The sequence below is a fragment of the Stegodyphus dumicola genome, chromosome 3 (genome assembly GCF_044657685.1).
Source record: "Stegodyphus dumicola isolate Sdum_Otavi_A_Nest chromosome 3, ASM4465768v1".
Taxonomy (NCBI): Eukaryota; Metazoa; Arthropoda; class Arachnida; order Araneae; family Eresidae; genus Stegodyphus; species Stegodyphus dumicola.
In genome coordinates, this window is record NC_140770.1 from 273,076,688 (window position 1) to 273,103,730 (window position 27,043).

General features: G+C 33.0%; 1 protein-coding gene across 3 annotated transcripts in view; it reads left to right on the forward strand.

The window, feature by feature from the left end:
* LOC118182918 (receptor-type guanylate cyclase Gyc76C-like) overlaps positions 1 to 27,043 on the forward strand; it is a 731,383-nt gene that overhangs the window by 639,513 nt on the left and 64,827 nt on the right. Inside the window, exons 19-22 of one of the 3 annotated variants that reach the window (XM_085814147.1) lie at positions 2,438 to 2,681; positions 9,285 to 9,383; positions 14,074 to 14,165; positions 19,218 to 20,246. The exons of 1 other annotated variant lie outside the window; for it this stretch is intronic. In XM_085814147.1, the coding sequence (XP_085670273.1) occupies positions 2,438 to 2,681; positions 9,285 to 9,383; positions 14,074 to 14,165; positions 19,218 to 19,982 (1,200 nt within the window). In that variant the 3' untranslated portion in view covers positions 19,983 to 20,246. Of the gene's footprint in view, positions 1 to 2,437; positions 2,682 to 9,284; positions 9,384 to 14,073; positions 14,166 to 19,217; positions 20,247 to 27,043 lie in introns of those variants that run through there. One more of the 3 variants, XM_085814148.1, reaches the window with a different exon arrangement.

Sequence of the window (27,043 nt, forward strand, 5' to 3'; positions counted from 1 at the left end):
CTTTAATAAATTCAGCTTTTGTAATTTCCCGAGTCCATGTAGTAACACAACTAGATTGTGTGTTACTACACAACTTTGTGGCAAAACCTTTTAGTCGGTAAGGTTGTTGATTAAACTTGAAAAGCAAACATATTTCATTACGGCGAATGGCAAAATATTTCCTTCATATCGCGGATTTTTCGGATTACATTTGAATCCTTTCATACTCTTTAAAGAATGGTAAAACAAAATTTTAAACAACTGAGTTTTTAATCAAAAGTTTCTTAAATTTGAATAAAATATGGATATTTTTCTGTTATAATGAGCGGATTCTGAAATGTACATGCGTGTGTAGCTAGCTATGTAGCCTCGAACGTACGTATGTATACGCGCGCACACATCTACAGATATCTGAGATGTGGTTTGTGCTCAGTCTTAATAGTGAAGAACAGCGTAGGTATTTTATGATCTCTTAATGACGGAACAATTAACACGAAGATAATATGTACAAATTGAAAAGAAGTAAGATGAAAAAATGAATCCATACAGTCTGTCTATCATAAGAAAATCTCTCGCCAGTTAGTCTACCAGCTGTCTGTTGCGGTAGAAACGAGCCTTGACCCATTTTCCGTAGGTGTGTCTTGAAGATAAATGATAACCCTTTTTTTTTACCCTCAGCCAACAGTCACCAAAAACAAAATAACAATAAAGCAACCCTTGGCTCGGCCCTGTTTGAAATATACTAGTCCTGTTGCTATAGCGACCGCCACCCGCCAGACACTGTGGCGGGGCTGTTCTTCTCATACACAGACAGAGGAGGACGTCATATCAAACGGTATCACTAAAATGCACCATAGTTCCATTGATTCGTCAAATTGCATCATCGCTTCTGTTTTTGGATGACATCGCGGCTGTCTTCGCTCCCTTCTCTCGTCTCAATCTCCCGAATGGCGTCTCCCTGATAATCAGTCACGTGTTTTTGTTGGTAAAGGTGTTGCCAATCTGGGATGTCAAAAGAAGAATATTCCGTTCCAGCTTACAGATATACATACGAACATTCGAAATTCGAGGTTCTAGGTTCCGCCGTTCTCTCAGAGTCCGAGATATATCTCTAGCGGCCTAATCGCTGAACCAAACGAAACGAAATTCCAAATATATTTATTTGAAGGTTAACTGAAGAAGGCCGACGTAAAACGTTTAGACAGAAGAGCAGTGTCTTCTGTCTTTTTTCTTAGTGCCTTAATTAGTGTCTTGCGTACTTACTTGCTGCCTTACTTACTGTTTTTCTTTACGTTTTATTTACTCAGTGTCTTTCTCATTGTCTTTTTTAGCGTTTAATTTACTGTCTCTCTTGCTTTGAGTCTTGCCTGTTGCTCAATGACTTTTTTGCTTTCTGGCTTTCGCATTTGCTCATTATCTGTCTTTCTTGCTTAGCGTTTTACCTCCGATAGGTGTCTTTCTTGCGTTGGTTCTTAATTAAGGTATTTCTTGCTTAGCGCTTTATTAACTTAAAATGTCTTATTTAGTATCATCACTTAATATCGGATCTACTATCTTACTTTGTTTTAAATGACAAAAATGTATATGTTTTGCAATGTCAGATTTAATAAAATTAAATTTGCTCTAATAAAGAAATGTAACTTTTAATGTGATCTCTTTGAATGTATGTTCCTATACTTATATTTTGGAAAGATTTATACTCGTTACGAAAAAAAAAAAAAAATAAACAAAGTTTGACTTCTAGTAAGATAAAAATTGAGCGAGATTTCAAAATTTTCAATTTTTGATGTCATTTTCAACTTGCTTTCAAGTATCGGCTGATTAAGTTACAATAACGCGAGAGAATTCGATTAAATGAAATGTAGCAAAAATTGTGTATAGTTTAGTAGAAGGAGGTTATATGGTGTCTATGTCACACGTTTTATCAACAAGTACGTACAATATGACAGTTAATAATATAGATCAGTTATCAGTGTCCAATATCAACACCTGGAAAAAAGATGATGCACCAGCTCAGTGAGGTTGAAAACGAAGGGTATTAATTTAGATTTTTTACGCTATTGTTAGCTGTACACAATAACAGCAACTCACCTAAGTAAGCAAAAACATACTAAGTAAAGATAAACATATAAAGGATTACGCTTCGCCAGACTCAAGAAATTCTTAAACTTAGTAATTTTTTCAAATATTTTTGTACGGTAATATTTTCGATCAGTGATGTACCCATCCTTGAATGTATCGTTTAGATTAGCCATTACTATTTAAGGCCACATTTACCTCCAAGATTTATGTGTGATAGCAGTTTCTGGCGCAATATTAATTTTTATTCCGAAGTAGCTGTTTTTTATCATACATATTTTGTAGGGAATATAACATTACTATCAAATTGTTTTCTGTAAGACATAATAATTCTGAGAATACCTTGTATGGTCATGAAATTTCTTGTGAATTATTTTAGGTAGTGACGTTCCTGAATGACCTGTACACTGTCTTCGATTCCATTATCGGTAACTATGATGTGTATAAAGTAGAAACTATTGGTGACGCTTATATGGTCGTCAGTGGACTACCAATTAGAAACGGCGAGCAGCATGCCGGAGAAATTTCAAGCATGGCTCTGGATCTACTGGAAGCTGTGAAAACATTTAAGATACGTCATAAACCGAATCAGACACTGAAATTGAGGATAGGAATACATTCAGGTAAGCATAAAGAATTATTATAATAATAAAGCCAACATTGGATAGTAATACCTATGCAGTATGGGATAGCTGACTTATAACCACGGCTTTGATGTTATGATATCACTTTTGAAAAGATAAAGTTCTTCTGGAAGATAAATTTTTATTTTTACAGTATGATAAAATGTTTTATACATAAAGGGCTGCGAAATCGAAGCATATTGATACTCGTTTGTTAGTAAAATTTGCGGGAAAGACTTATTCGTTACTTTTGCTTCAAAATGAAAAATTGTTACATGAATATGGGTTTATAATAGATTGAATGAGCACGGAAACGGTGATAACTTGGCGAAATTTTTTTTTCAAAAGCGGGAAAAAATTATTTAATATTCAAGCATGTCGCAACGAGAGCGAAAATGCTGCTAGACTGAGAAATGCTGAGATTTTATCGATTTAAATTGCTCTAGATCAGAGTTTCTTAAACTGTGGGTCGTGACCGCAACTGAGGTCGCGGGACCTGAAGTAGGGGGTCGCCAAAAATTTTAGCAATTTTGATATTTACTTAACTTATAATAATTTTACAATTATTAAATATTTTTACATAATGTCTCTGAAAATTGATAAAGGTAAGACAATACAGAGACAAAACGAAAACGTTTTGACATATTTTTTATAATAGAAACGTTCATTTTACTTTAAAAATAAAAATTAATGACTCAAAACTGCAATAGCGTATTACAATACAAGTGAAGAAACTGATAGTTTCACTCATGCTTGTGTCGAATTTTCTCAATAATTATGGGGTCCCACAAAATGAAAATTTTAGCAATTTTGATATTTATTTAACTTATAATAATTTTACAATTATTAAATATTTTTACATAATGTCTCTGAAAATTGATAAAGATAAGACAATACAGAGACAAAACGAAAACGTTTTGACATATTTTTTATAATAGAAACGTTCATTTTACTTTAAAAATAAAAATTAATGACTTAAAACTGCAATAGCGTATTACAGTACAAGTGAAGAAACTGATAGTTTCACTCATGCTTGTGTCGAATTTTCTCAATAATTATGGGGTCCCACAAAATGAAAATTTTAGCAATTTTGATATTTATTTAACTTATAATAATTTTACAATTATTAAATATTTTTACATAATGTCTCTGAAAATTGATAAAGATAAGACAATACAGAGACAAAACGAAAACGTTTTGACATATTTTTTATAATAGAAACGTTCATTTTACTTTAAAAATAAAAATTAATGACTCAAAACTGCAATAGCGTATTACAGTACAAGTGAAGAAACTGATAGTTTCACTCATGCTTGTGTCGAATTTTCTCAATAATTATGGGGTCCCACAAAATGAAAATTTCAGCAATTTTGATATTTATTTAACTTATAATAATTTTACAATTATTAAATATTTTTACATAATGTCTCTGAAAATTGATAAAGATAAGACAATACAGAGACAAAACGAAAACGTTTTGACATATTTTTTATAATAGAAACGTTCATTTTACTTTAAAAATAAAAATTAATGACTCAAAACTGCAATAGCGTATTACAGTACAAGTGAAGAAACTGATAGTTTCACTCATGCTTGTGTCGAATTTTCTCAATAATTATGGGGTCCCACAAAATGACAATTTTAGCAATTTTGATATTTATTTAACTTATAATAATTTTACAATTATTAAATATTTTTACATAATGTCTCTGAAAATTGATAAAGGTAAGACAATACAGAGACAAAACGAAAACGTTTTGACATATTTTTTATAATAGAAACGTTCATTTTACTTTAAAAATAAAAATTAATGACTCAAAACTGCAATAGCGTATTACAGTACAAGTGAAGAAACTGATAGTTTCACTCATGCTTGTGTCGAATTTTCTCAATAATTATGGGGTCCCACAAAATGAAAATTTTAGCAATTTTGATATTTATTTAACTTATAATAATTTTACAATTATTAAATATTTTTACATAATGTCTCTGAAAATTGATAAAGATAAGACAATACAGAGACAAAACGAAAACGTTTTGACATATTTTTTATAATAGAAACGTTCATTTTACTTTAAAAATAAAAATTAATGACTCAAAACTGCAATAGCGTATTACAGTACAAGTGAAGAAACTGATAGTTTCACTCATGCTTGTGTCGAATTTTCTCAATAATTATGGGGTCCCACAAAATTATCGTTAATATTGTGGGGTCCCCAGACTAAAAAATTTAAGAAACCCTGGTCTAGATTAAAACTCCAAACGCCAATGACGATAGTTTTAATTTTGGTAATCAGTGCAGGATTTACGTACATACTACACAAGATATAGCTTCGGGTCTCCACTTTCTTGGCCCCGCCTAAAAAAATTCAAATAAAATATAGTTTAAATGTAATATTAAAATATAGTATAACAGATTTATCAAGTCTAAATCCGGCATAGGTGGTAACCTTACCTGAAGCTAACACATTTTTATCGTTCATTTGCTGTCTTATATATGGTCTGTGGTATGTGTGCCAGTCTTATTTTCTGTGCCATTCTATTTTTCTCTGAAAAATGAGCGAGAAGAAAAATTCTTAAGCTATCATATACTTTAAAATTAACATTTAATAGTTTTTCCTTTAATTTACATGAAAAATGTTAAAAAAAAACTGTTTACTTTAAAAATAATTTTAAATTTTAATTAAATTTTAATTGACAAAACACGTTAATAAACTTCAAAATTAATTAAAAATTAGTACAAGAAAGACTATTTACAAGAAGTAAGAGAATCTTTAACGGAGAGTGGAAGGCAGCACTCATAGAGCTCAACCTCTGACGACACGGGATAAGCTATCTCCTATTTGTTTACATTCTGCTTTCCTTTCCCAAACTTCCCCCCCGGGGTCGACGTAGAGAACTCTGTGAAGCTACTGGCTAGGATCTGTACCTAGGTACGGACCACAGGGGTATAACATCAAGAACCTGGCGGTTTCAGAACCCGAGGTTGGGTCCTTTATACGGTCTGATCTCGGAGGTTTAGCGTAAGTCGTAGAACATACGGTTCTGTTGCTTAGTGTGGGACGGCAGTCCTTATGAGACGCGCTGCCCACGTAGTACTGAAGGGAGCATTAAACGATCAATCAAGTCCATCAGGTAATCAGGTCATGCCTCCGCCGAAAAGCCAAGAACAGGGAGTGGTGACCCCTCGAGCCCGGCCTAATAAGCGAAGGGTTTTGGGAGTTATCTCGTCTGAGGCTAAGAGCCAGTGTGAGACCCGGTTCTCCAGACATAAGTGAATTAGTTCAAAACTCCTAAGTTGAATTTGTTAAAAGGGCTGTGGCTAAGTTTTGGAATTTGTCGCCCGGTACTCCAGCCTACTGGGTAGAATTCGTTTTGTGGCTCACCTGCTGAGACCCACCCTATGCCTAATATGGGGGTGTCTCAGAAGGAGACAGTTCCCTCAGTTGTGTCATCTAGGACGCAGGAGAGGTGCATAAATTTTAATTGATTTCCCACCCTGAGTGAGTCATGTTTTTCTCTCATTTTTAGTAGAAGGTCAAATCTACAAGTATCTCAAATCCTATGGGCATGCAATGCCATGTTGGAGCAAAAGTTTCATCTTTTAAAACGTTCAAAGACACTGGCACAAATTTGTGACGGCCGGGGGTGAACGAGAGAACGCTCTGGAACGCTAGTGTACGCCAACCGGGAAATGAATGCGTTTTTTGTTGGCACGTATGCGTGACAATCGGCACGAAAGTGGTAAGCATTCCATGCTTTGGAAAGTCTCACAGATCATTAGAATCCGAACCGATTTGCTAAGGAGTATTTTATCAAGAACAGCTTACTAGGTAGTATTAAAAAGCATAGATTTATGCTTTCGTTAATTTAGAAGTAAAGCACGTTCCGTTCTGAATGAGGAAAACCATCAGAAAAAGAAATTAAATCATGGCGATGAAACATAAAAATGAAATCTACGTGTATGTGAAGATTCAGCGCGTGCATATGCGATTTGTTGGATAAAGAAAATCCGTTGGACCAACAAACGAAAGGACGTGCTGCGATGGATGATAAAGATGGTTGCACTCATTAAAACAAAATCAAATTACACTTTTCAGAAAGAGGGAAAAATTGCGTTTTGTTGTTATTGTTATATATTCACAATAATGCGTGATATTTCAAACAAATGCTCATCGCATTCAAAATGTGATTTTTTATTATTATTTGTACCCTTCGGATATCTAAAGACGTCAGCGAATTGTCTTCTACCATATTTTTAGAAGTAAATATTCTTTCTGCTTTTAAATTAAAACTTTTTAACTATAAGACATGGATAAGAATTAGTTTATAGGATTTAGCATTGAAGAAACTAAACTCGAACTAATTTCAGAATTGAAATTCAAGCAAACAAAAGTATTTTCTGTTAGAATATTTTTAAAGACGTAATTGTGAAATACGATATTTAAACAGGTATCATGCGTTACTGGACTTAGAATTATGCCAAAATGAACTCTGTATGACTTTAGTATATGCATGATGCTTAGAATTGATGCTGAGAGGAATACTTAATATGCTCGAACGCTTAAACGTCAGAAGCAGTCCGCCTGATATGTCAAGGTACGAAATGAATGGAATGTGACTATTCAGCAGGAAGCTCATTTCATGCCTTGATCGTTTAATTGATTGCCTGTATAGTGTGTTTCTGTTTGATTGCCTGAATCTTTCCTTTATGATTTCTACTACAGGTTCGTAAGGAAATGTACTACTTAAAAGGATTACAAGTGCATCCTCTCTTTCTGTTCTTTGTCTTGTCTCATGCCACGGCAGTTTTGAAGGGTTACAAAAAGAAATATTATATGAGAGAAGTTGAAATGTTAATTTGTTACATTGTTGTTATAAATATATATATATATATATTCATTTTCGTTATGAATATATATATATATATACCAAACTAAACAGCTTTATGTAACCTATTGTAAAGGATGATTTAGAAATATGCCAATTTTATACCATTTACAACGCATCTAGAGGCTCGTCATTTGCGTTCCGACCATACATTCTATAACGAATACTGCTCGTAAAGCTGCATTCTATCACCCTCTAAACTTTCTGCCCATTTGTTCACATTCACCCTGTAGATCTTTCTAATCCCAATTTTTTTCGGGCAGAGTGTATTTCATTTCCACAAAGTTCTCATAGGACTCTTTTTATGCTGCATTAGTAACCCATAATGATTTATTATTATGGGTTAAATTTTATTTTCTTAACAACGGATTTCAGTGTTTATTCGATATTTATGTCTGTGATGCCATCTAGTAAAAAAATTAATGTAGAGAATTACCTATGTGTTTTCTAAAATGAGAATTCAGGGGAAAAAAAGAAGGTTAACCACTGATCTTAAAAGAAGTTAATTATTCGAAATACAAAATAATAATTATCGCTTTCAGTTCGATTGAAATGCGACATTTTGAACACAGTAGTGCTCATAAATATTCTGCACATATCTTGGTTTGATTTATTTTTTCGGTATGAATTCAGACATACAGATCTGATTTCATCCGCTTGTCATTTTTGGTATTATGTTTTGTTATTGCGAAAGCAAAGTATTTCGCCTGTCAGAATTTTTTTTCAAAAACATTGCTACCAAAGCATATTTTCAGATAACAATTCTGTCACGAACATACTTCACGTTACAAAGGTTTGACGAAAGCATAATGATGTCTTTCTTAAAATGTATGAAAGAATACAAAAGCAAACTTTTTCTATCAGTTCATCTCTTTAAATGATATACAAGATAAAAAGAAAGAATTTTCTTACTACGTTTAACAAGAACTGTTTGATAGGAACTTTTGATGTTCCGATGAGATGGCTAGAAATTCATTCCCCCGCCCACAGAGATAATGTTAGGCTATTATATGCCCTTGCTCAGTGATTTTAACAACGAACTGGCTGAGTAAAAAAGCAAAAATACGTAGGGATTCTTTCAGTAATTTTTTTTTCAATATATTTCTTAAAGATTACGGAAACCAGGCGATACAATATCCCCACTTCTTAATCACGTGATAATAGTGTTATTGATTCCTTGTTTTATATCTAATTCGCATTTAATTCTATTGACTAGCATGTAGAATTTAGCTTAATTAAATACATCTTCGTAAACAAAATATGCAAGTACATATATGTTCGTTTGTACTTTGAGTCATTCCTTAGCGCTGAACTATCATTTCCTGAAAGACAAGTAAATATGTCAATAGCAGATAGTTAAATTTCAGTGCCAGTTCTTCAAGGGAAGAAAAAAATCCACATGTAGGAATACAAACATACGTGAACTAAGTTGTGATTGCTATGTAAAATATTGTAGCACGACAAAGGGTCAGGAAGTAAATAATTTCTTTGTGTCAACCACACGGAAAGCAACATTTATAGAATCCGCCTTTAGAAATAGCTGCTATCAAAATTTTGAATGTACCGAAGATAGTCTAATTGACTATCTTGAAGATTGATGAAGATTAATGATGATGAAAATTAATGACCAACTTAAAAGTAAAATATGAGGTGTTTTTTCCTCAACAAACTGAATTAAAAGTTGATTAAAGTGAACTACCTTTTCTCTAACAGGACCTGTGGTTGCTGGAGTAGTTGGTTTAACTATGCCCAGGTACTGTCTTTTCGGCGATACTGTAAATACTGCTTCGCGAATGGAATCCAACGGGGAACGTAAGTATAGTTTCTGTTTAAAATACCGTCATTTTAGCTATGTTTTGTCTAATTGTGGACTGTATGGAGCGAAAGTCTTTCCTTAGTTTTGTTTAAAAACAACACAAAATAATACATGCGATACATTGCTTAGAACCGAAGTTCTGAACAATTGACACTGATACGACTTAGTGCTAGGAGACGAACGAAGTAACATTTTCCCGCCTAAATTGGCGGCGTTTAAATTCGAAGTGCAAGATCGCCATGTTTGTCGCAATTACAATTAAAGGTATCAACATTCTTTCCTTCATTGAATGATTTTATTTAACAAATAATGTACAAGAAAATATCAATTACATTATAATAATAAATACTTTAAAAATACATAATATTAGGTATTGATTGTAAAATATAGCAAAACACATTTATGATAATGACATTGCAATCAACTAAATAGTACAGAAATATCAAGTTGTTACGTTATTTTAAAGTTCACAAGAATTCAACTGTTTACAACAAAATAGATAACTTCATTACAACAGACATTTTGAAGTTCGAATAGTGACTACTCTATTGCCATCAGTTACAGGGAAAACCTCTACAATACGACCAAGGACCATTTATTAACGGTCCTCCTTTATCAACATCCCAGAATTAATTTTAACGCTTTTTTTTAAACTGACTTTTGTTTTCTTTGTTGAAAATGATTTAAGTGCCCATTATTGCGTTTTTCCAAAATCCTTGGACAAATTTGGTAATTTTTTGCCAGTGGCTTAATGTGTTCTCAGGCTTCTGCAGAAGTTCTGGTTCTGTAATAGTAATCGCTGTAACATGTCTAAAAATTTTAAAATGACCTGGAGTTAAAACTTCAACACAATCATAATGGAAGACAAATCCCACAAGGACAGAAAGTGAAGGGGGGACGACTCATCTCAACCTTTTCAAGATGTATTTATTTTATTAACGGGAATGAAAATGATGTTTTCTTTAAATTTTTATTAATTAAAGTATTAGTCAATTATGTCGAAATGCTGGATTTGCTCTCATTTTTCAACGTACCTATGAACTTCGGTATTTCAAATCTTTCACGTAATTGTATTTTTTTCTATCACCAACAAGATGACAAATGGAATAAGTGCAGGATATGCAGTTATAAAGTAACAATTTGGAAGTAAACGTTCTTCGGATAGGAAATTCAGTATAATGTGTAAATATACTTCCAATTCGAAGCTTATTTTCGGAATGGCACAGTATATAAAACGTAAATTTACTATGAAGAGATGTAGTGAAGATGAGGCGTTCACTTAGAATTTCAGAAGACCGCCCGCATGTTCCCTGCGCTGGAACAATTTTTTTTATGGAAAACTGCCACGTAATTAGTTTTGTATAATTACCGTCCAGATTTTGGAGCGTATTTGTACTTCACTGTATCTCTTATTAGTTACGTTTTATATTCCATTCCAAAAAAAAGCTTAAATTTACGTTTTATATTCCATTCCAAAAATAAGCTTCGAAATGGAAGAACATTCGTTAAACAGAACAAATATTAAAGCAAATAAATGTCATGTTTAATCAAACAATAATACACTAATACTTTTGTTTTGAGTTCACGTATTCACTTTGATGCTAAATTTGTGCAACAGTTGTGATGATGTGTGTTTTTCAAAAATAATTCTATTGGTTTTTAAAGTGCTCCCTTTTTGACTGCTTATTAGAGAATTTCTTTTGCAACCAATATTTAAAATATCAACTATATTTCAAGTTAAACAAAATAACTGTAGTCAACTGTAAGTGTTCTGAAGTTGTTGGAAAAAAGTTGAGTGATGTTTTGGGAGGGGAAAAAAAGTTAATTTTGCCAATTAATATTGCGAGAAATTTAATTTTATAATGCATATAATGAATAAAATGTTATTTTTTGTTCTATTGAAGTTCTGTTTCTATAGAAAGTATAATTAATAAAAATCTGAATGCCTGTACTTATACGAAAGATCATCGCTCTTAAAAATGCGTGTGTTAGTGACTGTAGTCTGAATTTGGAAAGAGTATTGATGTCATGAGATTCTATATCTCAAATGGGAGAGCATTAGTATCGATTTAAAATTTCATAGAACAGTCGAAGATATTAATAATCACCAATACAGATTGTAATCCAAAGTAATTAAATAATTAAACGGCACAAAACATTTTATTGCAAAACAACATATGTATGTATGTAATTTCAGTATGTAACAGCGGCCACCAAAGTCATAGTAAGTATTTCAAACTTCAAGCATACATAGTTTTACAAGTTCTATGAAAACGCCATCTATCTACTAAAGGCAGAAGAAGTATGAAATTACACTTTAAATTAGAGGGCATCTGTGATGGAAGTGACCCTATAAATATTGACCCTAAAAATGTGAAAGCAAATATATCGTCCTTCGTCAACTGTCTCTTAATTTCTGAATATGATTTATTCTGTCTCTTAATTTTGAATATGATTTATTAAGTACCGTCAATGCTGAATTTACTTTATGAAGCATCTGAAACATATAGTTTATAAACCAACATCTGAACTATTAAATGGTGTTAGATATGATAGATATTATGGGAAAAGCAGCCAGAATTTTTAGCTCTCTCAACTGATTATCTAAATAATATGCAAAGTATTTTGAATGATCCTGAATTCTATATAAATTATCCTTGTAATTAACCCGGGGTTTCTGATTTTGTGTATCAGTCTAACAGTTTTAAGTAGTAACTTTTGCTCTTGTTTTTAATAGATTTCAGTGAATATATGTAGAAATCACTTTTCAAATGCTTGCTATGAAACGTTTCATTGCACTTTACAAATTAACTTTCAAAGCTTCAATTTATTTACATAAATTAAATTTCTCGCAATATTATTTGGCAAAATTCACTTTTCCCCCTGCCAAAGCATTACTAAACTCTTTTCCAGAATATTCTGAATTTGTTTAAATATTGATTTCAAAAGAAATTTCTCTATTAAGCGGTCAAAAAAGAAGCACTTTAAAACCAAAAGAATAATTTTTGGAAAATACACATTATCGCAATTGTTGCACAAATTTAGATCAAAGTGAATACTGAACTTAAAACAAAAGAGCTACTATATTATTATTTGATTTAACATGACATTTATTTTTTAACATTTGTTCTATTTAATTCTTCCAAGTCGAAGCTTATTTTGGGAATGGCATAGTATACAAAACGTAAATTTACTAATAAGAGAAATAGTGAAGAACAAATACGCTGCAAAATGTGTCTGGATTAATTAGTTTTGCATAATTATCTGGACGATAATTATGCAAAACTAATTACGTGACAGATTTCCATAAAAAAAAATGTTCCAGCGCAGAGAACATGTGGTTCTGAAATTATAAGTGAGCAATCTTCACTATATCTCATAGTACATTTGCGTTTTATATACTCTGCCATTCCAAAAAAAAAAAAAAAAAAAAAAAAAAAGCTTCGAATTGGAAGAATAATTTACACATTCTGTTGAATTTCCTAGATCTAAAGAACTTCTTCTACTTCCAAATTTTTACCTTATGTGTGCATATCTTGCATTTATTCTATTCTGCATCTTAGTGCTGATATAAAAAATTACAATTACGTGAAAGATTTGAAATACCAAAGTTCATATGTATGTTGAACAATGAGAATAAATCCAGCATTCCGATATAATTGACTAATACTCCAATTAATAAAAATTTAAAGAAAACATCATTTTCATTCGCGTGAATAAAATCAATACACTTTGAAAAAAGATGCGATGAGTCGTCCCCCCTTCACTTTCTTTTCTCGTGGAAGCCTGCGTGGAACTCTCATTCACGTAAGATGCTCCCAGGCTACAAGATAACTCAGCCGCTCAGTCAGACACCCCCCCCCTCTGTACCCGTCGGATATTGCAATGTTGATACTACAATGTATTCTGATTCGAATATAGTTTCTTAAGGAATAACATTGTGATAGTTCCCATAAATAACTACGGATCGTTTATCCATAACTACTTCTTATCTGTTATTTTCATTCGTCGTTTAATTTTTTTTCAATTGTTTTCTATTTTACAACTTTTTATTGGTTATACAAGATTGCATTCCTTCTATAACTAGTGTTTCAGAAATTCAAATACTTACAAAATTTTCGCTCTCAATTTTCGAATGATAAAAAGAATTTAGAAAGGGGGGAATAGGAGAGAAAATAGAGTACTCATAACTTCCTTTTTCAATAATTTAAATGCATTTTTATTAGGGGAACAGTTTTTTTTCTATAAACTGCTATCAGTGCTCTTAACTACCAATAAACTGTCATCGTGCAAAAAATGAGAGTAATTTCACCTTTGATAAGACCAGTTGAAGAGTATGTTTAATTGATGGTTTCTACCTTATCTTTCACAGCTAACTTTCCTATTTCTTCTCCGATGCAGACTCTTTTATAGCTAATATATTGCATGACCTGTTTTTATCTCCCATAGAAACAGCAAAGGTTTCTTTTTAAAAGACTACAAAGTTAAGTAATGTTCTTTCATATAGCTGGCCAATTAAAACTTGCCGGATGTACATTTTTCGTTTAATGCTTCACTACGAATTTGATTATTTCACTTCCATAAAGGCATCCGAAATCCGACATTCTTTGCTTAAATTATTTGTGGATAATTCCATTTATTTTTGCGAACGTCTAATTTTACGCACTCGTTTTTCTTTGTTTGCAGCTCTGAAAATCCACATCAGCGATCACTGTCGGAAGATTCTGGAAAGACTTGGTGGTTATGAAATACAATCAAGAGGTTTAGTAAAAATGAAGGTCAGGAATCATTTTTTTATCTTAAGCGAATCATTGATTTGTATTATTAAATTATAAATATTCTAAATCATACAGCATTTGTCCTTAAGTTTTAAATCCTTTCAACAAAATAAACGGAGGAATCATAACTGTATTTGAAGCTGTATTTGTGTGTACTACGTGAAAAACGTGTATTGAAATACTAACCCTAAAGCTTAGGCAAAGTGTTTGTGTGTACTACGTGAAAAACGTGTATTGAAATACTAACCCTAAAGCTTAGGCAAAGAAATGAAATTTACGGATGTGTTTCTATAACATAAAAATAATCGATTTAAATCAAAGCCATGTGTTCAATATTTCAGATTCACTCATTACACTTCATTTTAGTCCCGTTTTAACAGTTATACATTACTTTAATGAGTTATAAATAAATTTCAGAATGAAAACCTAATAATTAAATTTTATTTCCATTAAAGAGACTATTCTCCCCCCCCCCCACACACACACACAGACAGACAGTAATACATGTTTAATTATATATTTCCTTACTTACTTATAGTGAAACCTGTATATATTTTAAACGATTTACAGCTTAACAAAAGGCTTTAAATAACATGTTTTAAACCACTAGCATTAATGATTGCTATTTAGACTTCTTTGTAGTTAGTTTGTAGACGTTTGTATAGTTTATATCCCAAAATATTACACATCTTATAATAAACATTATGCAGAAGATCTAATATGTTGGATAAACGATTAAAAACCACATAAAAAGCACCTTTTTATAACTTCCAGATTTCGTACTTGTATTTATAATACGTAAATTATACGGTAATATTTTTATAGCTAAATATTGAAATTTTGATATCTAAATTTATAGCTATTTTGATAATTTGAATTCAGTAATTTTGATAGTAAATATTGGAACATTTTTCTAAGATTAAAACGATAAATTTCAATAGCTAAAATATTAAATCAAAAACTTAATTTTTGATAGTTAAATCTTAAAACGTTTTCATCGCTTTAATATAGCTTTTATCACGCTTTCTTCACTTGATTCAGGCGCGAAACTGCATTCATTTTACATTTAGAAAGTAAAAGATGTCATATTTTAAACCACGAATTGATTTAAATTGGTAACACTTTAGAACCAGTCACTAAGGAAATGAAACTTGTAGTCACTTTTTAGAAAATTGTGTGTAATTCTATATAGTGAAATGCTGTATATATATATATATATATATATATATATACATATATGAAATATTATGCTGTATGTACTACAGATACGTAATATTTCCTACTGTTCAAAAAATCTTTTCTGTTGATGATTTTGCTCCAAGCCTTCTATGGCACGAACTTAATAAACTCAGAGTTAGACTTCCGAAGTATTCTTTAGTATTTGACGGGCAACATGTTTCTGACACGTTCAGTATCTCTCGTGTCACTCCTCTGCAGTTGTAAAAGTCTCTTTTTCCTTTCAACATGGAAAACTTTATTTATTTTGTGAAGTCGGAAGCAAAAGCAAATACATCCTGCAGACAGTTATTTACTTTGAGACCGGCCTGCGAAGGAAATATTTCTGGATTTCTCTTTCAAATAACCCAAAGAAACGTGTGGTATATGGGCTTTTATAAAGAACTCAAAGCGAAATTTTGATATCTTCGGGCCAATTTAAGAAAATAATTTGGTTTTCCCCGTTTACAAAAGAGTCTCAAAAATAGTTTTACGTCATTGGTTAGGAGAAAAGGCAGCTAAAGAATAAGAGTATTACTTCTCTCTACGTCCCAAAACCGAACTTGCCGAAATATTTAAATTCTTATTTCTAGAAATATACATATCACAGCTTTGAATTCAGTTCTTGTAAATTAATGAAAACTTATTTTCGAAACTGAATTTGTTTTAAGCTCTCGATAACCTATATACACATAAGTAGGAGAGGTAATGTTTTTGGCCGAAAAATTCGATAATAGGTTTTTATTGAATAAGTACGAATTAACGTCCTTACAACACTTTTTTGACTATTTTAAGGATCGAGTTTTTCTGTTTGCGTGATTCTGTGACGACCTTTGATTTTGTCCACGGTAACGCATATATTAAAAGTGCAAAATGCTCGTTTTTCGTACTTGAACTGTTTCCGACTCATCCCAGGATATACCCTGGAAACACAAAGTAGCGGACTCTTGCTATGTCCTTGACGAACAGATACTGCAGAAAGTTTAAATAACCCTTTTATTTGAACTAAACAAAACGTGCACTCACTCGGTGCTCACAATTTACCACTTTTTGTGGCTAAATAACTCGAACAGAAAATAAAAATGTAAAATCGCAATAAAGTAACACTGACTACGCAACTAGCCATTCATTTATCTAAAACCTCTAAATCGACTGCACCTAGCAAAGCCGAATCGAGAATTTCAATATAATCTAAACAGTGTGGCTAACCACCAACTATTCACGATCACGGCTACTTTAAACACGCCGCATAAATTCGGAACAACTCACTCTCCTACTACTACTCACGAACTCTTAAAACCGCCGTTTAAATAGGGACTCCGAACTCACTTCGAATTTGCACACACGTCATTAAAATTTACATTGTGGTAGAAAACTGAAATCAGAAGAGAAAGGAAAGTTCCTGAAATTAAAAAAATAATTGTTTAGAATAAAATAAAATCTTTACAATATTTCAGATGTTTAAAATATTTGAAAATAAGGTCTTTAAACGACCTATTCGAAAATATTCAATTTTAACTTAAATTGAAGAGCTAGCCTTACAATCTAATGCTATTCAATACTTCAAGTTCTAAAATTAAACAATACAGTTCAAGAAACACAACTTGGAATCTCGACTAACATATTCGTGTTGAATCTCATGTCCTTCCAATCGGTCTGGAAAACCAAAATTAGTACAAGTTTTAGATAATGCATGCATTTGGCTATTCATGAAACTTCGTTTTCAGAAGTTTAATTTTCCAACCGTAGCTCTCCAGCATATGAGTGTACTGAAATCTTTAAACGCAATTGAAAATGGAGTGTTTAAATAACAGCTTCTCCTTCTGACCGACAGCCCACATACTCAGGCACACTAGACTTCAGCAGACTCCCTACATTCAAGCTCCCCCCCCAGTGTACTTATTCAAAATGCATTAAACTTTGTGTTCAGCCGAAAAGCCTAACTAACATTTAACCCTTTCCGGCACGCTACCTTTTCTTTTTTTTTTTTTTTTTTTTTTTAAATCAAAACTCTAACTTTAAAAGGTAGACAGTCTAATTAGGTTTAGAGGAGTACACAAATAAAATTTTGTGAAGATAGCACTTATTGTTTAATTCTGTGCATGTGCCCAAAGTGGGCCCACTGATTGGATAGAGCTTCGAAAAGAGTGCTGAAACGAGCATTGTTGTCAATGAACTGACCGATGACATGCGTAGAAACAAAGAATACAGACTCTCAGTTGTCCTAGATTATGGGTGAGATTATGGGCACACCTAGGGTCCGCCTTTTGATTTTAAGCAAGATTTCAGTGTAAAAATTTAAAACTAATATAGAATCAGGAGATTAGCATGCAGCCAAAAAAAAATAACAGACGTTTCTTTTCAAGCAATTCTTTTTATATACCCTAAAAATATTTGGAAGATTTCTTTGAAAAATGAGGGTCTTAAAAAACTAAACATGGCTAAAATATATGGACTGGTTTGTGTTGAGATGCCATCTACTATAAATAAAGAAGGTTCAGAGTAACCTATACTAACTTATAAATCCTTTTTCAATTAATTTATCTGTGCGTACAGAAGGAAATTTTTAGGTGTGTCCACACCGGACACACTGTGCCGCAAAGGGTTAACTTATCTAAAGCTAGCTTTTACATTTCGATAGTTTTAAACTTCCAATTTCTGCAAAAAACCTCTGTTGAATTATTTTTAGTTGTGCATCATTGTGTAATGCAAACGTGAGTGGATCGACCGAATAATTCCAATGTTTGCGATAGTTTTTTCGTTCATTTTTATGAACTTCTGAAGAAATTCTTATAACTACGTAATCCGTATATATCTTGAGGCAATTTACTTTTCTATTAATTTTTTTACTTTATCAAGCATCGTCTGCTATTTCAATACATTTCTTAATAAAATAAATACTATAATTACAGTGCAGTAATGTTTGTCCACGGCTATTTTATTAACATTAAAATGTCTTTCAAACTAGCAATGGAAATAAACTAATTTAATATAAATTGACCAAGAAACATATAAACAGAAAGTTTCAAAGCATTTTAATTAGGAAACGTAGAAGTTTGCTTTGGAACTGTTCATAGTGTATTTAATGTAAAAGTTCATTTATGAAATGCTCATAATATTTCTTGGAAGCAGACCGATTCTGCATCCCGTGACCTTGCTCTTAATAGTCAGAGAACATTTCCACTGGAATAGAACATGCCAATGCAAAATTTAAAATTAGGCAGAAAATGCAATCTTAGTTTGACGTACATGCATGCAGAAAACATTTTAAGGGAATAAAAGAATTTCCAGAATCTTTCTACTGATGAAGAGGAATCTATATCTGATCACCTTCAAAATCGATAATTATTGAAAATCTATATCAAACCTAGATTTTTTTTGGCCTAATCTTAAATGATTGATTAAAATCTAAACGAAGATCTTCGGCGACTTAACACTGAATCCCTCCGTAAGCGACATTTTCTGTCACTTGACAAATTTTTTAACTTATTTTGACCTTATTTGGAGATTTTACTTCTATGTAAAAAATATATTCTTTAACAGTTTCATCACATTTACTGAACTGTTAATCACAACAAACGAAGTATTTTCTGTGTTTTCTTATACAAACGAGCAGGACTTCGGCGATTCCATAACAATATTCGAATGAAAACATTAACCTCGATCACGTTAACCGCCGCCTACAGTACTAAGATAATAGAGTCAGTTGAAGAAATTATTGATTTTTATTATATAAAATTTCTTTTATTTCTTACTTCTTTTCATTCTCAGTTCTCGTAATATTCTCTGTGTCTTATTTTTAACTTAAGCTTTCAGTAACTGGAACTTCTTTTTCAGGGCAAAGGGGAAATGAAGACCTATTGGTTACTTGGCCACGATCCATCATCCGGTAAGAAGCGGAACGCAGTTCGCGGAATCATACTTCCACCGCCGCTTTTCAATATACGTGAATCAGAAAATAGAAGACGAAGTCCCAAAACGGAATTTCCTCGTCGGACGGCTCCAGCTCAAATCTATCGCTCTGTAGACGACGGCGTACCTTTACCTAACGGCTCTGTTCCTGGGAAATCGTTATTTCTTCGAGTATCCCAAGACAGTCCCCGCATACCAAAACGTCTAAATCCATCCGCTGCTGTTGCAACACGGGACACTTCGCAATCAGAACCATGGGATGGCAATGAATGGGGTTTTAATATGGCCTTTGAAGGTTCCAACCCGGACAGCTTGGAGAATCCAGACGAAGGGTTTTATGGCAATTATTCTTCTGGAGGACCCAAAAGACTTTCTAGCAATTACAAACCTACTATCAAAGAAGCCGAAGTAGCATCATTGGCAGCTGCAGACGATGCAAACAAACCTCTTATTTATGCAAAGAGGAAGCAGGTTGAAAACTTGAGAAAATTTAAACAAAAAAATCCTTCGTGGAAGAGGTCGTGGTCTGCAGACGAGCTTGACCTGCCAAAGGTGTCTTTGAAGGAATGGTTCACAAACGTTTTTTCCCACAATGCTCAAGTTTCTGACCTCGAAGTCAAAAGGCAACAATCAACTGTCGGGGCACTTCAGACAGTTAAAGAGAGCGATAAAGAAGAAAGTGTAGTGTAATATCTTTGTACTTTTGCTGACTAAATATATCTGTGATATATTCGTACCAGTGTCAGTTCGTACATACAGTTTTATTGGAAGTAGATGTGTTTTGTTATCTGCATTATGTCGTCTTCGTCATCACAAATTAAAAAACAATGTGCCATCGAACTGAAATGGAGTTACGCATTTGAATATTTTACTGTTATAATTTCTAAGATTTATTCAAAAAATAAAATTAAGGAATGAGAAAGAGAACTACCATCTAAAAGTAAAAAAAAGTAATCGATGTGCGAAGTAATCCATTTTTTTGGTTATTTTTCCAATCATTCGTTTGCGGAGTTTCACTCAAAAACACATCAGAAAATCAGACACGCAAAAAAGAATACCTTCTTATTTCTGTTCCAATAAATGGTATTTCTATAAACCAAAATGAATAAAAATTCCAAATATAAATGTAATTATTATCTTGGACTACCTTACAAATCGGTACCCATATTACTACAAGAAAAACTAAGTTAAAAATATTACATAACGAATTAAAAATATTTCTATTAGAAGATAAATAACAGAAAAAATTTAACCAGCAATGGAAGCGTGTTACTCTAATTATGAGTATGTTTGATTCTCTATTCATGTAATTCGATTTTGTGATATTTTCATCTGATGCTATAATTCCAGTACCGGCCATAAATTAGAAGCAATCACTGTGCCATTACTGAAAAAGTGTATAGCTCCAAAAATAAATCACACGGACCAGTCAAAAGTCCCATCCCTTATACTCAATTCTACAGCAGGAAACTATCAGAAAAAACTGCATTCCCCCAAATCTCGGAAATATTCGTAATATAAGTAGCAAATTAAAAAGCTCATACAATAGCTGCAAGAATTGATTTGCCCTTCAGATACATCTGCAGCATTATAAACAAGAAAAATAAATGCAATTAATATAATGTAATTATTAGTAAGAATGATTGTTAATATATTTGTTTTACGTTAAAATGCAATTTGTTGCATTCTTGTTATTCAGTTGTCATTAATATTCGATGAGATGACAGATCTCATCGAATATTTTAGAGAGAGTTGTTACATAATGCGGATTTTAAGGGCATTGTTGTTATTGCATTGTATAAGTGTTCTCTATTTGTGTTAAAATTCAAAATACCTGAATGTTGTAATGCAGTTTGTAAAGTGATAATTTTTCGTACTATCCATATCTCGAAGAAGCGTCTACTGCATGAAAAATCTGCATGAAAACATATACTTCTAAATTTTAAAAAATTAATTAGAAATAAACATTTATCGCAGTTCAGATGCTCCTCGACTTAGATGGGATTAATACCTAATAAATCAACGTAAATTGAAAAGAAAATGTGAGATGGAACTCTATCTAAGGCACCTAACCTACAGAAAGCAATAAAAAATTTTCAGATTACAATTCAATATCTCGACACATCAATATTCAAACGACACAAATAAAGTTATACCACTTGTTACATAAGACGCTAGGTACATTTTTTATTAAAAGAATGTAACAACGGTCAAATATTTCTAATAATTATCTGTTTCATGTATTACTCGTATTAATTAGATGTATCTTAACCCCTTAACGTACAAATAAAATACGCGTCCGAAGAATACCATTAATGTGAACTCTCATGTGCAAGCTTAGAAACAGAACGTTTTATTTCCAAATTGACACTTGCTATGTAACAATAATAATATACTGCGCGGCGTTCGCCGAAGTCTTCTCAGAGACGTCAATAGTTTACAATGGCACATGAAATCAATGATGTCTCCCGGACGTCATTGTATATCAAGGAGTTAATTTATATCGGTTTCTATAAAAACGTGAAATAAAAATTTAAATTATTAGGATGTGCGTTTATTGCCTTTAAATCGCTCATTTATTAATTAGTAACAGATTAATAACATTTAAGGAATAGATTTGAAGCTTCATTAGGTTTTTCGAAGAAGGAAGTACGGAGAGTATGCAATGGTTTTGCCGTGGTTCGAATTTCGGACTTCCCATGAAAACCGGGTGTGCTTTCCAATTTACACTATGAAGCCGTACGATAAGTTGGGAGAAAATACGTAACAAAATCGAAAATATTATATACATAAGACCTTCTAGACGGTTTATCTGATTATGGCAAAGCACACAAAGGCTATCCGCTTAGAAGGAGGTACTCCTTCATGGATGTGTGTGTGTGTGTGTGTGTGTGTGTATTTAATTATGGCAAAGCAAACTAGGGCTATCTGCCTAAGGGGAGGGATGCCTTCGTGGAGGACTTTCTAAGGTAAACTGGCTCGTATATACGTTACACATGGGGAAAACCACGAAAACACCCATGCAGCCAGCCCGTTCGCGGGATTCGAACCTCGGACCGAACTACCAGTGTTCAGCGACTTTACCGCTCGGCCGCACTCCTTCATGGAAGACTTTCTAAGAAAACCTAGCTCGTATCTACGTTACAGATGGCGAAAACCACGGAATAAGACCGTATAGAAGATAATTAAATATCATACCTTTCTCGCCGAGGCAACTTTCCAAATGCTTGGATGATAAATATTTCTTCTAAAATCTTCTTTTGCTAGTCTCCGAAGCGTAATCGATTCTAAGGATTTTAGTTTTCCAAGACATGCGCGTCTGCTTTTAATTGTAATTCTGCCTTTGTAATGTAATTCAAATTTACTTTTAATTGTAATTCTTTTAATTGTAATTAATTGTAATTCTGCCAAACTTGGCGACCTTACGTTTTAAAAGAAGTTGTCCCCGACTTGACGGGGAGAATCTCTGTTGATGTGTTCAAGATGAGGCTTACGTTTGCACCAGGTCCAGGAGCAAAAACTGAATTTTCAATGGACTGCATTAATGATGGAAACGATGATGGTCTTTCTTGTTATTTATTTTAGAACGAAGCAATAAACAGAAAGTAAGATATCAGAACTGATAATTTCAGCAATTATATTTTACACCGATTCAACCTTTTGCTAATACAGGATCAATTATGACTCCCTCGGGGATTTTACCGCCAAGCTGGAAGCATCATTTTTCAAATCACATCGTTACGAAGTTTGGTACAAAAATAATTAATGGCAGCAACGTGTTTCTACTTCTTAACTGAAAATAATTAAGGGAAAGAGGACACTTTTTCCCCCATTTACATACACATCGGAAAAGAAGATGAATGATGTCTAACAATCAATCAGATTAACATTGGTAGTCGGTCTCAAAAGACTGCTAGGAAAGCACTAATAGTATATCATTTATTGTATGTATTAATAACAACACATCATGTATTGAGCCTATTCAAAATAACACAACATTTTTTTCAGATTTTATAAGACATACTCTTTTGCAGAAGGATTATAAGCTAAGTATATTTTGCTATAGAAACATGCTATATTTCTCAATATACTCCTAGGCAGCGCTCATATCATATTGTATGACGTATGTGTAGCCGTAAATGTACAAGGTTTTGCTTCTTCTTGAAACCAATGTTGAACCATTGTTAAAGTCGAGGACCATCTGTTTTTAATTTTGTTTTTAATATTAATGTAATGTAGTTATCATAATTAAATAAATCACGAAAGCCGATTGTATAATAAAATTGGAATATTTAAAGTAATGTTTTTGTAATGGATTTCCTATCTATAAATTTAGACGCACTTAAAAAGTATGTAAAGTTAACAAAGTTATGAATTAGAATATTCTTTCCACCTAAGGATTTATCACCGGAGCAGATTTTTCAGATATACCTTAGTTCAAATTTCCGCCGACAGATGGCGGTATTAGTTTTGCATTTTTATAAAACTTCAGCGATTCGATAGCATATGATCGGCTGTCAAGGATTCAGCATCCCATGATAAATCATCTTTAACATTTCGTTTGAGGCTATTCTACTCTTGGCCTTAATCTTCTAGTAAATGACTTAGACAACTATTTCTGCAAGCAGTCTTAGTTATCTGTGTTTCGGTTTCCCTGTCTTTTGAGTTCCTGTTGGCTCGTACGTGAATCTTTTTGGTAGTTCTGTTTTCGGTCATTGTAATTAAGGTGACCTGCCTATCTTAATCGCTGGGTGCTAGTAAAATTTATGATGTGTGAATACTCTATATTGTGTAGATTTCTGAATTGGTTCTATTTCTCGGGTGCCATCTTTCTGAATGTACTGTCTGACTGAAGCTTGTACAGCCTCACTTGGTTTGGTAACATACACTAAGTTAAGGATTGTGATGTAGACTTAAGCGACGTATCTTTTGCCTTGATAAGCAAATAGAAATGTGCCAAAGGAGCTTTGATTAAGAACTCAAATTCAAATTTGTATAACAGAGGGCACTGCCGGTACTTACAAACCAGCCAGCAATTATGGCACAAACCCCAAAGTAGAAATTTAAATGAAAAAGAAATCTAAGGCTTAATTAGCCGGTATTTAAACGCGCAAATTGGCTCTTAGCCTACACCGACTTGACAGTATAGTCTGCAAGAATAAAGCAACACCGTATTCACGAATGCTATCATAAAATACCAACTAGTAGTGTAGCCTTCGAAATACCCTCTGAGTAAAACAACCTGAAACACTCACTTAAATACACGCGAGCTAAATTTGCATGTTGGCAGAAAAACGGAATTGAAGAAGTAACAGTAACGATTAGTAACGTAAAATTATTAGTTACTTAACATAATACCATTAAAGTCTAATTAAACATTTCACAGTTAAATGTTGTTTTGAAAAAATTTCATTACAGTAGTTCTTCAAACCAAAGAACCATTGATTAGCAAGTGTTAATAAATTTCAAGAAGTGTTCTCAATATTAATTAGAGAGTTGCGATGCGTGAAATGCTCAACAACTTTAAATTTATAAGACTAGAATGACTAGGATTATACAGCATTTATTCCTTTTCAAGCTCATTACAGTAATTTCAATAATCAGTTTTAGTAGGAAGTATCACTTGCAAGTCTTCCTTTATAGGATATATATTAGAATGTTTTCCAGCACCGGAACAGCACCATCTGTCGTTGGAAATTTGAACTAAAATATACCGTATGAAAAAATACTCGCATTCTTGATTCTTTAATTTCTTGATTTCATACGTTTTTCTATTAATGTGTTCAAATTGATGGATCATGTCGCATTTTTTTAATAAATAACTGTATTATAATTCTTAAAAATCTTTCATTTGTGGAATTCCTTATGAAACCTAAATATTTTCTTCAGCACCGTCAGCGTTATGCTAAATTATATCTTTTGTTAGAGGAAAAAAAATAACGTCTCCTTTTTGGCAGCACTTCAAAAGATTCTTACTAATAAGAAGTATAACAATAATGCAAAGTGTTTATAAAATCCCGGACCCATAAAATAATAAAGATAGATTAAACTTAATAACATAAATGGTTAGATAGACTCAATAAGTTTCATAACCCTTGTCAATGAACTTCCACGTGTGTCCCCTTCGTCGCATGGAGAACATCAAGTCTATATTCAATTTCACGCCAGGTACCGGCAAGCATGTTGGCATCCACAGACGCTATTGCGTTTGTAATTTTAGGTCATCAGTGTTCAACACTCTCCTACTGTAATCGTTGTCCTTTATAAATCCCCACAGGAAAACGTCCAGCAGCGTTAAATCAGGTGATCTGGGTGGCCAAGGAATTGGACCTCCTCGTCCTATCCATCTTTCTGTAAAATGGTCATTCAAAGAACTACGAACGATGGTATCCCAATGAAGGTGGTGCACCATCTTGTTACAAAAAGACATGTGGTTGAAGCTCTTCTAGTTGTGGAAACACGAAGTTTTCCAACCTGTCTAAGTATACGACTGATGAGACCGTCTTTTCTGTAAAAAAAAAAAAAAAAAAAAAAAAAAAAAAAAAAAAGGCCCAATGACTCGGTCGTGCATTAGTTCACACCACACATTAACCTTTGGGGAATCCCTTTGTGACTCACGTTATTCATGAAGGTTTGTCAGATCCCCATATGCGCACATTATATCGATTAACAATGCCAGAAAGAGGAAAATTCAATTAATAAGCAGACGATATTTAGAAAAGTACAGATATTTAGAGTGGAAAATGAAATTATCTGAAATTAACCACACGCGCAGACGATATTTACAAAAGTAAAGATATTCAAACCTGAAAAGGAAAATAGATAGGTTATTCCATCAAAAAAATGCCATAAGTTTGTTTATATCTTCATTGTTTTATGAGTTATTAAACATCAAAATGGATCCGAGACTTTATAAACAACCTGTATTTTTTATTCATATATTACGTATTTATTAGAAAAATTATTCACTGGATGCAACTGTCTTACTGTTAAACTGTTTTACTGTTACCTTTATGTAATAAAACATGAATTCCTTTGCACTTTATGAAATTTCTTTTAAAGATACGGCTACAGTGTGTTGCATTTAAGTATAACTTAACCTTTAGATAGTCGTCAAATAGCTCTTGGACGTTCAAGCAGTGAGCACATGGCGGACGCAGCTCCCATTAATAATTTATTTCTGACAGACATGGCGCGTATTTGAAGAAGGGCTGCAACTGAAGAATCTCCAAGTTTTTATCAAAAATCAATTTTTTAGTGGACATTCCTTTTTGAACACCTGATGGAACTTATCAGTTTTCGAATCTTATCAGTTATCGAAGTTTGAGGTAAATTTCTTAGGCACAGTTTTGTTGGAATAAAATAAAAAATTAGTAAGCATCCTATGGCGCAGGATTACATACGCCAGTCTGTTCCCATGTGCCAAAAGTCCATGACACCTATGCACAACCGCGAAAGCGAATGAATATAATCTTTAAGACCAATTCACTCTTCGCTAACAGTATCCTTTCTGTTTCAGCCCACCAGCGGCAGAGCGGTGAAGTCGCTGAACACTGGTAGTTCGGTCCGAGGTTCGAATCCCGCGAACGGGCTGGCTGCATGGGCGTTTTCGTGGTTTTCCCCATGTGTAACGTGTATACGAGCCAGCTTCCCTTAGAAAGTCCTCCATGAAGGCATCCCTCCCCTTAGGCAGATAGCCCTAGTGTGCTTTGCCATAATTAAATACTCCAACTCCTTTGTGTTTCAACTAA